This window comes from Eptatretus burgeri, chromosome 12 (genome assembly GCF_056783735.1).
Source record: "Eptatretus burgeri isolate ZD-2024b chromosome 12, Ebu_testis_v1, whole genome shotgun sequence".
NCBI lineage: Eukaryota > Metazoa > Chordata > Myxini > Myxiniformes > Myxinidae > Eptatretus > Eptatretus burgeri.
Genome location: NC_140972.1, coordinates 17,751,664 through 17,764,121, shown reverse-complemented (window position 1 = coordinate 17,764,121; position 12,458 = coordinate 17,751,664). Strand labels below are relative to the sequence as shown.

At 42.4% G+C, this 12,458-nt stretch overlaps 1 protein-coding gene and 2 long non-coding RNA genes across 8 annotated transcripts in view; 1 reads left to right on the top strand and 2 right to left on the bottom strand.

Annotated features, from left to right (window-relative positions):
- LOC147015180 (uncharacterized) overlaps nt 1-1,143 on the top strand; it is a 23,328-nt gene extending 22,185 nt beyond the window's left edge. Inside the window, exon 3 of the long non-coding RNA XR_015050228.1 lies at nt 404-1,143. This is a non-coding gene — a long non-coding RNA (uncharacterized LOC147015180). The remainder of the gene's footprint in view (nt 1-403) is intronic.
- Nucleotides 1-12,458, bottom strand: part of LOC147015177 (uncharacterized) — a 177,247-nt gene that overhangs the window by 96,367 nt on the left and 68,422 nt on the right. The window lies entirely within an intron of this gene.
- On the bottom strand, nt 5,019-8,150 carry LOC147015179 (uncharacterized). 5 transcript variants are annotated; one of them, XM_085849737.1, is made up of 5 exons: nt 6,448-8,150; nt 6,111-6,218; nt 5,926-6,008; nt 5,485-5,649; nt 5,023-5,378 (listed from the first exon to the last, which is right to left on the bottom strand). In XM_085849737.1, the coding sequence occupies exon 1, from the start codon at nt 8,144-8,146 to the stop codon at nt 6,917-6,919; it is 1,230 nt and encodes a 409-aa protein (XP_085705863.1). In that variant the 5' UTR covers nt 8,147-8,150; the 3' UTR covers nt 5,023-5,378; nt 5,485-5,649; nt 5,926-6,008; nt 6,111-6,218; nt 6,448-6,916. The 5 variants fall into 5 exon arrangements, with proteins under 5 accessions (XP_085705864.1, XP_085705861.1, XP_085705863.1 ...); XM_085849736.1 differs by having other exon boundaries at nt 5,926-6,218; XM_085849738.1 differs by having other exon boundaries at nt 5,019-5,343; nt 5,485-6,218.

Sequence of the window (12,458 nt, the reverse complement as noted above, 5' to 3'; positions counted from 1 at the left end):
CGCATACGCGTAAGTCGTCACATGTCTAAGTCGTCACTTTTTTCTCGGTCCCGATGGTGACGACTTACGCCTAGTCTACTGTGCATGTGTGTATATATATATATATATATATATATATATATATATATATATATATATATATATATATATATATATATATATATATATATATATATATATATATATATATATATATATATATATAATGTTGTTACGGAAATGGCCCTGAGTATGCTTCTAAATATAGGATTAGCCCAGATCCCCCATTAAATGCATGTTTAGCCAGGTTGTTCGGTAATTTGACGTGACATGTGTGTCGGGAGGTGTCACAAGCTGTTATTTGTTTGTGCAGTGGTGGTGTACCGAGAGCTTCTTCTTCCTTCCTTCCCCTCTCTGGATGCAGCCCTGCCCAGTCGGCTGAGAAGGAGTGGCGTAAAAAGGAAGTGAAACTGGAGAAGTACAAAAACTGCAGTCGGTTTTGAGGCGTGCTGGGGCTTCAAGGTGAGCAGAAAAAGGAAAGCGAGTGGTGATTCTGCCTGGAGAGAAACTGGACCTGGGCGCACCGGGTCTGCCTTCTGTGGCCTGGAGAAGCGAGCCAGGGCTGAGGGACAGGCAGGGAAAGGACTGCATGAGGTCTGTCTGCCCTCGGCTGGATGAGAAACGACTGGTGGGAGTCGTGATCTGCTGTGTAGGGAACTGCTGTGTCTGTCTGCGATCTGCTTCGTGAAGGAGGCCTGGTGAACAGGCCAGGCCTGGACTTGTATGCTGGACCTTGTGAGAAACCAGCTGAAACCCATCATCGACCTGACGGTCTGGTGCAGTCGACCTCGCGGGGTCTGAACGCATGGAGGTCGCGTGCATGGGCGATGCGAAAAAGGAGGACGAGCGATATTTTGCCGCGCGGCATGCTCGAGCTCGGGGCTCGAATCCGTGGACATCCGCTTGTTATGAGCGACATTCATGCTTTTGACACTTTCCTCTCGTCCATGAAACATCACCAAGTACTCTGTCTTGTCTGCATGTTGTTTAAGGCTTATCTCGGTAGGAACCTCTTCAAAACCCGTAATCCATATCTCCCAAGTTAAGAACGGATTATGGATTAAATAAAACATTGTCGTGAATATTTTGCTTGTGTTGTGTTCCCCGAGGTTCCCCAATAAATCTGGCTGATTTGTATGAAGTTGCCGCTTTGAGTCAATTCGTGCCGCGCCGAGAAACAATTCGCTCGATTGGTATATAAAACCAAAATGGTTACAGACTGGCATAAAACGCTCGGCATCTGACAAAACCAGTCTGTGACGAATTCGTCCTTGTCATACACCAAATCTGTCCAGGAGGTTTCATCCGAATGTGTCCACAAATTTTTGAGATATCATGTTGTTTATCCTTTTTGGCCCTGTCTCTTTCAATGGTGAAGAATCACTTTTAAAATTCTTGTATCCAGATCCGGATCCAGATTTCACCAAAATCGAATCAATTTGTCTTTGTCACACACCCATCCTGTCCACCAAATCCATTCCAAATCTTTTGAGATATCCTGCTCACAGACAGACATGCAAATGGACAGAGGTGAAAACATGTCCTCCATCCCCATTCAGTGGTGGAGGTGACAAGCTCAAACACTGATGTGTTGTCTGAACTGCACTGGTACTGAAAGTGCTGTGAGATGTGGTGATACCATCTCTGAATTATTATCCCCACCAACCAACGAAGATGGCGGGGGATATAGAAATGGGTTCCGTCCGTCCGTCCGTCACATTTCGTTTCCGGAGCTTCACTTCAAATCCCCTCAAGATATATTTACGAAATTTGGTACACATGTGAAGCAAGTGATGAACGAGTGCCTTTTGATTTCCACTTGTTGCTGGAGTTCGTCAGGGGTGTGTACTGGCCCCCACACTTTTCAGCGCTTGTATGAACTGGATTCTGGGAGCATGTCAGAGAGATCAAGCTGCGGTGCAGAGTATGGGAATGTCAAGATCTCTGACCTTGATTTCGCAGATGATGCAGTCATCTTGGCGGAGACTCAAGATATCCTTTTGGAGACCCTCGAGGTGCTGAATGAGTCTGAGCTGCTGGGATTATGGGTTCCCTGGCTCAAAACTAAAGGCCCGGTCACACCTTGACGTTTTAGCCAACGTATGCCAATTTTTGAATTTTTTTTTTCTAAAACGCTGGCACACGTTGAATACGTTCTGGGTAAGTTTTGATGACATTGAGAGCACGCTGAAAAACACTGCCATACGTCGTTGTACGCTGGCTTTAAACGTTGTACTTTTTGGTTGTCCTCAAATTTTTTCATGCTTGAAATTTCACGACGTATGCCGGCGTATGACTCACACGTTCCAGTACGCTGGCCACAAGTTGTATGCACGGTCTGCGATCGTTGACAGACGTCAACACATGCTACGTGTAAGTTAATCATAAGTTGAGACACGCCGAGGTAATGTTTAGCGTACCCGAAACTTATTTCTAACCTATGATTAACATGTTGTTGGCACGTTACGCGATCGTTGCCACACGTCGACAGACGTTACTTTAAAGTTACTCATAGGCTGAAAGACGTCGGTATAATGGATCGTCCTTGCGTCAGCGTCCACGGCCACGGCCAGAACACTTATTTGCAGCATTCTTCAAACTTTTCTTCGGCATGACGAGGATGTTCACACTTCGATGTCGAGCTTGGCTATGATTCCAATTGTCCATCGGCAGTGTCGATTTAAAATAGTCGAGTTTGAGCGTTTTAACACGTTCAGAAGAAACGCTTCAAATTTCAAAACCACAGCGTCAAAAAACAAAGGCGAGTGACAGCAATTTAAATCGTTCATTGTAAACAATGAAAATAGTTGAGTGGTACCGTTTAAAAGTCGTTGAGTGTAAAAAAAATCCAATTGTTGAGCGCAAGCGTCTACTTTCAATAGTGGAGATGCAGCCATTTAAATCGTTGAGTGGCAGCCTATGAACCTACCCGTGGACACGTAAGGAGGATCCATCATAACCCACACCCTCCCCCTCACACTCACCTACTACTGCCAACATGAACAAACTACCACTAATACTAATACTAATACTAATACTGATACTGTAACTGCTGACATGGACATCGACTCAAAAAGGAACTCCAAAACACTGTTGGGTTCCCCTTTTATGAGCAGCATTTTTATATACCAATTCTCAAAACTTCTGGGAACACGTCTTTATATGGCAGTTGTAACCTAGAAACACGTTCATTTTTTTTTTTTTTCGACCGGAAGACGTCATTGGAATACGTCTACATACGTCGATGTGTGTTGGGACTACGTAAAGAATTGGTTCAAAGCACGTCAAACATAAGTTAGAAATAAGTTTCGCGTAAAAAAGACATTACCGCGACGTGTTTCGACTTATGAGTAGCTTATAAGTAGCGTTTGTGAACGTGTGTAAGCGTCCACATATCGTGTGTAAAACTTATCCTCATCGCATGCGGAACATGTGTCATACGCCGAGTACGTCGTAAAATTTTGAACATGTTTAAAATTTCTTGACGTACTCTACTTACTACGAGTATGATAGCGTATTCAGCGTTCTACTCGCGTATACCAAACTTACCCATACCGTATTCGACGCCCCAACGTTTTAGACACACTTTTTGTTACGTCGGCATACGCTGGCAAGATCGCCAAGGTGTGACCGCGATGTTGACCCTTCCATTTCTACGGCAGTTATGATTCGAATCGTTGTGCGTCAGCCTTTTAATAGGCTACGTCACGACATCGTCGGCGATGCGTGCAACGCGCTATGCCTAAGTTAGACTATCGTTGGGCATCGGTTGTGTAGGCCGACAACAGGTTCAGCATTCGTTGGTATAAGTTATCTATCACACAACAAAACGTTCTGTGTTGTTACTAATGCGTTATACATAAGACCAAGTCGCTATGAATACGTCCGAATCTTTAAAAAAAAACATCAAAAGTTCAACGTAAGCCAGGATTTTACATAAATTTTAACACGTTGCTATCGCTGGCTAAAACGTCAAGATGTGACCGGGCCTTAAGATCCAGGCTTTCAATGACATCTTGGATGGGCACAGCACGTGCTTCGTTGCAGTAAATTGATCAACATCTCAAGGAGATGGGGTTGGGCCAGGCATCTGCCGAGGGATGGCCAGAAGGAGGCCACCGGTGTTCCGGCAGAAAGTGGACGCAGCGACTCGCTGCTCCGGCGCATGCTCCCATTCCTGACCTGTGTAATGAAGATTGTGGTCAAGTTCCATCGTAATCGTGCGTAGTTTTGGAGAAGTTCCCAGTGTGTACAAATAGCCTCACTGTCTGAAGGACACCACACATTGCTTTCACCTCACCTGGACAATTTTTGTTCCACATGAACGAAAAATTACTGGCATAATCTCCAGTAAATATTACAAAGCAGGCTGGAGTACCTCGCATTCCGTGATGGCCAGAAACCCCCACTCCCTCCATTCCCGATTAGGGTCGGGAGCTGACTGATGATTTCTGCTTGGATGTCTGGGAAAATCCACACCAACTTTTACATTTGTCATGGTTGCTAACACGAAGAGAAGAAAAAGAGGTGGGATGGAAAGGATCTCTGGTGTGAGGAAGTGAAGGGAATGGGGGGGGAGGGTTCCCATCTTCCATTGTCAGGGAATTTTAACCATATTTTCATATCTTCAGTCGTTCTTTTGTGAGAAATTAAAGTGGAATAATCACGATAATGTCCTGATTAATTTAAGGTTTTTGTTTTTCACATGTAACTCCTGAATGTATTTTGGATTTTGCATTGTACAACACTCTGGGGTGGTACCCATCACGACCGAGCCGGCGTTTCAGGACGTGTTGTACATTGAAAAGCTTTGGAGTTATTGGCCGCATGGTGGTTACCTTTTGAGTGTTACCTAACCCCACATCCCAATACTCACCTCATCGCAGCATTTACTCTCAAAACGGCCTTGAAGACCAACATGCGTTCACGGAAAATCTTGCCCACATTCTAACGTGAGTCCACCCAAATTTGGGGTCTCTGGGTGCTTCGGTTTGTGAGTGAAAGAACAACAAACAAATGAACAAACACTTGAAATTTTTCAAAGATTTGTAATCCCCTCGGAGCCATTTTCATCACAATATTTTAGACACCATTCCTTTGACTTGTACATCATATGATTTGAAAGGACAAGAGATTTTAGGTTCACTTTATTCACAGAAATTAAAAATTACAAAATTCACAATCAAAAAAGTCATCAAGGGAGAACTCGTACGCTGGGTCTCAGCTGAAGGTTGTTAGAACTCGTACGCTGGGTCTCAGCTGAAGGTTGTTAGAACTCGTACGCTGGGTCTCAGCTGAAGGTTGCTAGAACTCGTACGCTGGGTCTCAGCTGAAGGTTGCTGGGAGAAATAAAACCAGTGAAAGACAATGGAGTGCAAATGAGTTTGTACAGTGATGAAGTCACGCACGATGTGAGTAAATCAGGTCTCTGCAAGGTTTGAGTACCTGTACTTCCAGAGACGGATGTTCATTTTTTTTTCATCTTGGATCAGCCGTCTGTAAGAGTCTGATGTTTCGTCTTACATTCCTGGAGCGTGTACGACGGAGTGATGATGGATCCACTGCCAAAGATCACATCTTCTCCAGTGGCCGTTACTGAAACTTCTTCCTCTGCACACACATCAACAAAAGGAAGTCAAAATCCCTCAATAGCATTGTCATCGTCATCTCCATCATTATCATTATCATACCTTCCATCACAATCCTGGAAATATGATATCCCATCAATTGCTTCTGCATCTCAGTTAAATTCTCTTCTTTCTTTTGCCTTCACTTTCACATCTTTATTTTCTTCATCACAAATTCCCACTGGATTTTTCAAACAATTAATTTTAATGATCATCCACGTGCACGTCATGACTTTGATACGGACACATTAATACTCACGCCAGACTTCGACCAACTGAAAGATTTGTTTGCTGCTCGTCTGGATTCGAGTTCAGCAAAATATTTGTTTGTCCTCAACACTTCTGAGGAACAGACAAAATGGGACGTGATGCAGGTGAAGAACATGTGGTTCAGACAAAGTTTGGAATAATTTCTAATGTAGGACAAGAGTCTGAGTAACTTACGTTCCAACCGGTGGGATGGTTTCAGGTGAGCAGGAAGGAGCACCTCTTCTGAGGGTGAATCAGGTGATCTCATCCAATCGAAGGGAGTTAAAGTTCTTGTTTTATATTCTGCATAGGGATGACCATGTCAAGAAGTTACCTTCCCACCAAAAAATATAATTACAATTATCTCCACAATTAAGGATATTCTTCTTCATCGAAGGAAGTATTAACAGCAATGTCTGTGAAAGACAAAGTTCCAAAATTTATTTCAATTTAATGTTTTGATCTTGCGGTTGGTTGTGTTTGCACCCAGTGTGTTCACCCCACCTGTCAAAAGGCAATTAAAAGTGCTTACCTGTTGAAGGTCTTGCAGAGCATATCGCTTCTATTGTTGCTGTCCGTCATCACGGTGAGGTTTCCGTTCAGGAGGAAGACAATGAACAATGGAAGTCGGTGTGGAATTCCTTTTCCTCAACAATAAGAACCCACCATGATTTTCTGCAGCTTTGGTAACTTCACGATAAAAGTTCAGGTTCCTGTTCTTATTAAATGTAAAATATCCATCAGGAGTGAAATCCTGTCCTTGTCTGTACTTTCAAAAAAGGTTTCGGTTACGGATCCAATGGGATATCGGGTACAATCACTTGTTTGGAAGAGATCATGAGTTGAAGGAAATTGTTTTCAACAGAATATACTCTGTCTTTCTTTTGTGTGCAGCATGAGGAGACTGTATTATGTGAGATGGGACATGAGGAGGGATGGTCGTGATCTTTGGAGATGAGGAGGGATGGTTCGTGATCGTTGGAGATGAGGAGGGATGGTTGTCATCTATGGAGATGAGGTTTACCCTTACGCTCCTTCAGGTGGACGACTTTGTCTCCTTTAATGGTGTATCGCCCGTTTGGGTCACTTTCTCTCTTTTTCTCAAGATCACTCAGCAGTAACTCTTGTTTTTCTCTTTGGAGCTGAGTGTAGTCTGGAGTGATGAAAATGTTTCTTGGCCAGAGAGAGGGATCCTTCAAATTCCGTATCTTTTTATCATTATTCGTAAGAACCTGATTCCTGTCAGACTCGCATGTGAAAACAACTTTCAGGGGTCTGATGCTGTTCTCAACATAGCGTCCGAAGCGGAAAGTCTGTGCAGGCTCGATGTCCAGGTTCATGCCTTTTATTAATGTTGCCACAGCCTCCTCATCATGTACACCTTTTCGCTCCTTCACTCCAAAGAACACGAGGTTGTTTTTGCGCCTTTCAATTTCCGCTTGTTCACCCTTGAGAAACTCAGACTGAGAAGAATGGTCGGTCTCCCGTTTGGCCGGCAGCCGGTGAACATCGTGCTGGTTCTGCTGATGAAACTTGCCTTCACGTTGAGGCTTCGGTTGTTTTTGGAGGACAACACTGTACAATGGTTGCTGCCACAGCCCCTCATCACTATTCACCATGTGAGGTTGCCGCTTTGACGTGACATGTGTGTCAATATTCACCATGTGAGGCTTTGGGTCAGTCGGCGGCGGCAAATCAACATAGTCCTGTTTGTGCTGTTGTTGCTCCAGCCCGTCATCACTGTGAGGCTTTGGGTCAGTCGGCTCAACATTGTCCTGTTTCTGCTGCCGCTGCTGCAGCCCATCATTAGTTCCAAGCACTTGTTCCTCGTTTTTCTCAGCAAGCTTTCCTGCATTTTGTACTTTTGTCTCTCTTTCCAAGACCTCCTTCTCCCTAAACTCCACATTACTTTTTCTGTCCCTCATCTCTCGTTCTCTGACCATCAACATGAACTCTTTCAGTTTCCATTTAAGTTCACATTGCTTTTGTTCTTCCTTGTGCTCTCTCTCTCTAAGACGAGTCTCTTCGTCCAATTTAAGCAGCCTGTACTCTCCATCTTTAAGCTCCTTTCCTTGTTGGTGCATACGAAGCTGCCGTTTCTTTATCTTCTCATCTTTCCCATTCATGAATGATTCAAACACACCTTGTCGCTCCATCTCCTGTTCTTTACTTATCTGCAGGTATCGTTCCTGCTGCTGCACTCGTTTCTTCCAGTTATCAATCTCGAACATTCTGCGTTGTACAAAAGCATTTTCTGATGAAGTTCTTCATTTTTGCGTTTTTCCCACATTCGGACTCGGAATCGCTCTTTTGCTCGTGTGGATTCTTCTTTCCTTCTCATCCTGAGCTTTTCTTCATATTTCCTCTGCTCTTGTTCATTTTCCCTCTCCTGTTCATTCATTTTTCTCTGCTCTTCTTTATTTTTCTGCCTCTGCTGTTCCTCCTCTCCTTTCTTCCGCTCCTCTTCCTCCTTTAGCCATAATTCTTTTTCCAATTTCCGTTGCACGTCCTTTTCCATCAACTCATGTTCCATTTCCTGCACAAACTTCTCTCTTTGTAAGAGATTTCTTTCGGTTTTGACCAAACGAGCCTCATATTCCTGAAGCTTTTGTTTCTCCTTTTGATTTTCCTCTTCCGCTTCTTTGTCAACAATGTTCTGTTTTGCGATTATCTCAATTTTTTCAGTAATTGCCAGAACCTCCTTTCCCTCTGCTTTCTGAATATCAAGGTGTTCGGTTTCCTGAACCTCCATTACCAATGGTGGATCGTCTTTCGATTCATTTTTCCGTTTCACTTGATGTCGACATCTTAAACTGCAACAAACAAACAAACATTCTCAGTTCAAGCTCTAATGAAGTATTACATCACATGTAAAGTATTGAACACATGGTTTTGTAAAACATAGATAAACATGTTCCACGAGTGTTACAATTCTGGAGGATACGGAATATGGAACACGCAGGTGTAACTTAAACAATGTCTGAAGGAACGATGTAGAACGATGAATCACACTTAATTATGTGAAGAATCTCATGTAATGGTGGAGCATGTTATGAACTTTTGCATTTGTTTTGCGAAAGAAGGAAATTGTGCCTTTTTGTAAATTATGTCTGACTTTGCAGGAATTCCATTGGTAACATTTTTCATGGAGTAATTTGGCGCCATCTTGGATTGTAAAATCGGCGTTTCAGAAGTTTTTTTGGCCGAAAACTTTGATCAACAAACTATTCCTTGGAAATCAACACTAAGTCGGTGAGTTTTAGTTTATATTCACAAGAAATGTTGAATGAATAACCTGAAGGATCTTCCTTCAGACATCATTGCCACTTTGTGTGAACATAAAATGCAGTCAGAGGTTTCAACTTGTGTCACATGCTGGGACATCATTCATGTCATCACGTACTGTTTATAAAAAATAAAATTACTTCACTTGTACATCAGGCGAAGATAATGGTAAATGTACTTTTTAGAATATTCACCATGGATCAAACTAACAAACAAAGAGCTGGAAGAAAAACTGTCACTCAGTAAATATAAAGAGTTGTGAGGAATCTGTTTGTTAAAATTTAACAAAATACGGAGGCCAATAAGGAACAAGCATTTGGTGAATTTGGGAAATGTACTGTCTGGTCATCCTTCATTATTTCAGCTCGATTGTTATTACAAAAACAAAAATCTCGTTCTTTCACTTGCATCATCATCAACTTCTCATGTTTCACATTGTGTTATGGGATACATGTCATCTCCCAAAGAGCTCGCTCGGGTAAAACCGAGTCACCTGGATAAAACAAAGTCACCTGGATAGAGATGAAAGAAGAAGCAAGCTTGCTGTTGCTTCACAAGACACAACTTTACCATCAAAGAGGACAACCCAGTGCTTCAGAATCTATTAAGCAGACTCGTTTGAGCAGTACACTCTTTGTCAAATGAAAATGTTTATTTTGGAAACCAACCACAGGTGAGGAAGAGCCAAAAATACATGAAATCCTCCAGAAGGGCCAATTCCTGGTAACATGGGACAAAACAATCCAAGAAATTGCAAACAGCAGTGGATATGATGCCTGGAAAGTTAGGCTTGCCGACGTGATGTCTGCTGGAGATTTACTGTCTCGTGACCTTCTGTACCACCACACCTCCTGCTTCACAAAAAACTGCCTCCAGTGAGTGTTGCATTTATTGCCACAGACCGAGAGTTCTTCAGTGTTCTTCAAGACCACATCGATGAGGGGCAGTCTATCGACTTTGCTGAACTGCAGAAGTGCAGATTTTTCATGAATTACAAAACAGACTTTGCTGAAACTTTCACAGGTTTTTATATCCTCTTGGAGGATCTCGAAGTCTTACTCACGTTGTTGTTCTTGTGGACTTTTTTGATTCACAACCTACAGTTTTCATCGAAACTTCCTGAAACTTGGCGTATATATGTAAAAATACCCTGCGCAGACAGAAACCATCTCCGATTTTGAAATATCCTCCTAGACAAAAAAGTTATGACGTCAAAATATCTCTGCTAATGGAAATCGCCTAAAAAATATCTCCGAAACCAGGCAAGCTTTTTGAATTCTGTTTGTGGGAATCGAACAGGACATTAGCAGAGATGAATAAACGCATATATGATGCATCACTATGAGGTCGTAACAATTTTTATGACGTCATTCCTATTTTTTGACTTTTTTGTTTCATTTGTTTCACAGCTGACAGTTTTCATCGAAACTTCCTGAAACTTGGCGTATATATGTAAAAATACCCTGCGCAGACTGTAACCATATCCGATTTTGAAAATTCCTCCTTGAAAAAAAGTGATGACGTCAAAATATCTCCGCGAATGGAAATCGCCTCAACAATAATCTCAAACCAGGCAAGTTTTTTGAATTCTGTTTGTGGGAATCGAAAAGGGCATTAGCAGAGATGAATCACCACACACACGATAATCACTATGACGTCATATCATTTTTTATGACATCATTCCTATTTTTTGACTTTTTGTTTCACAACCCAGAGTTTTCATCGGATCTTCGTGAAACTTGCCATGTATATGCAGAAAGCCCACGTGCAGGCAGTAACCATCTCCGATTTTGGAAATTCTTCTGAGAAAAAAAGTTGACGTCATAATATCGCCGCTAATGGAAATCGCTTCGACCATTATCTCCGAAACTAGGCAAGTTGTTTGAATTTTGTTTGCGGGAATCAAGCCGGGCATTAGCACAGATAATTTTTCGCAAACCTGATACATCACAATGACGTCATATTCGTTTTTATGACGTCATCATAAAGAGGACGAGGATCTTAGCTCATTCGAGCTTGTTTGAGACACAGGTCACTGAATACACAACTATAATTACAAACAGTTTCCCACAGTGAAGACTTATCAATGTTATACCCCACCTGTAAATAACCAATGAGGTATTTACACCAAATTTAACTTTGATTAATACAGCAAAAGTGGGTTTGTTCATCACAGGCATTTTGAAATCCAAGATGGTCACCATCCATAACATCGAGAAAATTAAAATTGTGTGTTTTTAACTTCTTGGCATGACAAATGTGGGTATTGCCACCAAAACAGACTTCATGTGACTTTCACAGCCCGAGTTAATCGGAAATTTGGTGGAACATTGCGGCCATTTTGAAATCCAAGATGGCCCCAGAACATTGGATCTCTCTCCATCGAGTGCAGCCTGCAGCTGCTGGTTGCATCATTGCTTGGGACGCGGCTATGCTGCTGATTCAGTGTCCCCCTTACCAGTACACTGGGGCTCATTTTGCCGACCTCGGAACGATGATAGGCTGAGTCAACCTCCTGGTGTATTTTTATTTATTTAGTGGCCAACAGGGCTTGAACTCAGGACCCGAGGATCCCAAGCCACCACCCTAACCACTAAGCCAACACCAGGCTAAGAACATTGGATGACAAACAATGTTACCAATGGATTCGGGACACCTTGCCATCTTCTCCAGCAATTAAAAAACATATTCCATATTACGCAAAAAAATTCTCGTTCTTATAATCCAACATCACATCGCACACAATAAACTCGCTTCAAATATCTGAGCGATCTTGTTCCCTCGTGGATGAAGACTTGATAAATATTGATGAATAAGTCACTTGTGTTATTTACCAGTGAATGCAGAGCTTTCTTTTGGAGCTCCCCTTCTTGGTGAACCAACGTGACGGATCAAATGTGATTATAATATAAAACACAAGGAAGGAAATCACGACAAACGTGACGTCGCGAACCACAGATATCCCTCCATCCTCAACAGCATCATTCTGGATAACCTATGGAGATAGACAAGGGCAGGGGAAGGAGGAATGTTTATTTCATTTAAAATTCAACGAAACAATGTTTTTACAATTATTTTACAAAACCCACAAGTTCATGACAAAATAAGAACATGATGTTGAAATGTTTGAGAATACAAACACAATGGCTCATGGAATGTCCGAGAGGTTATCGTTTGTACGACGCTTGGCGAGTGCAGGTCTGCACGAGGATTTGGGAAGTAATTTGTGAGTTTGGGAAGTAAAACCTTGAAGATTCC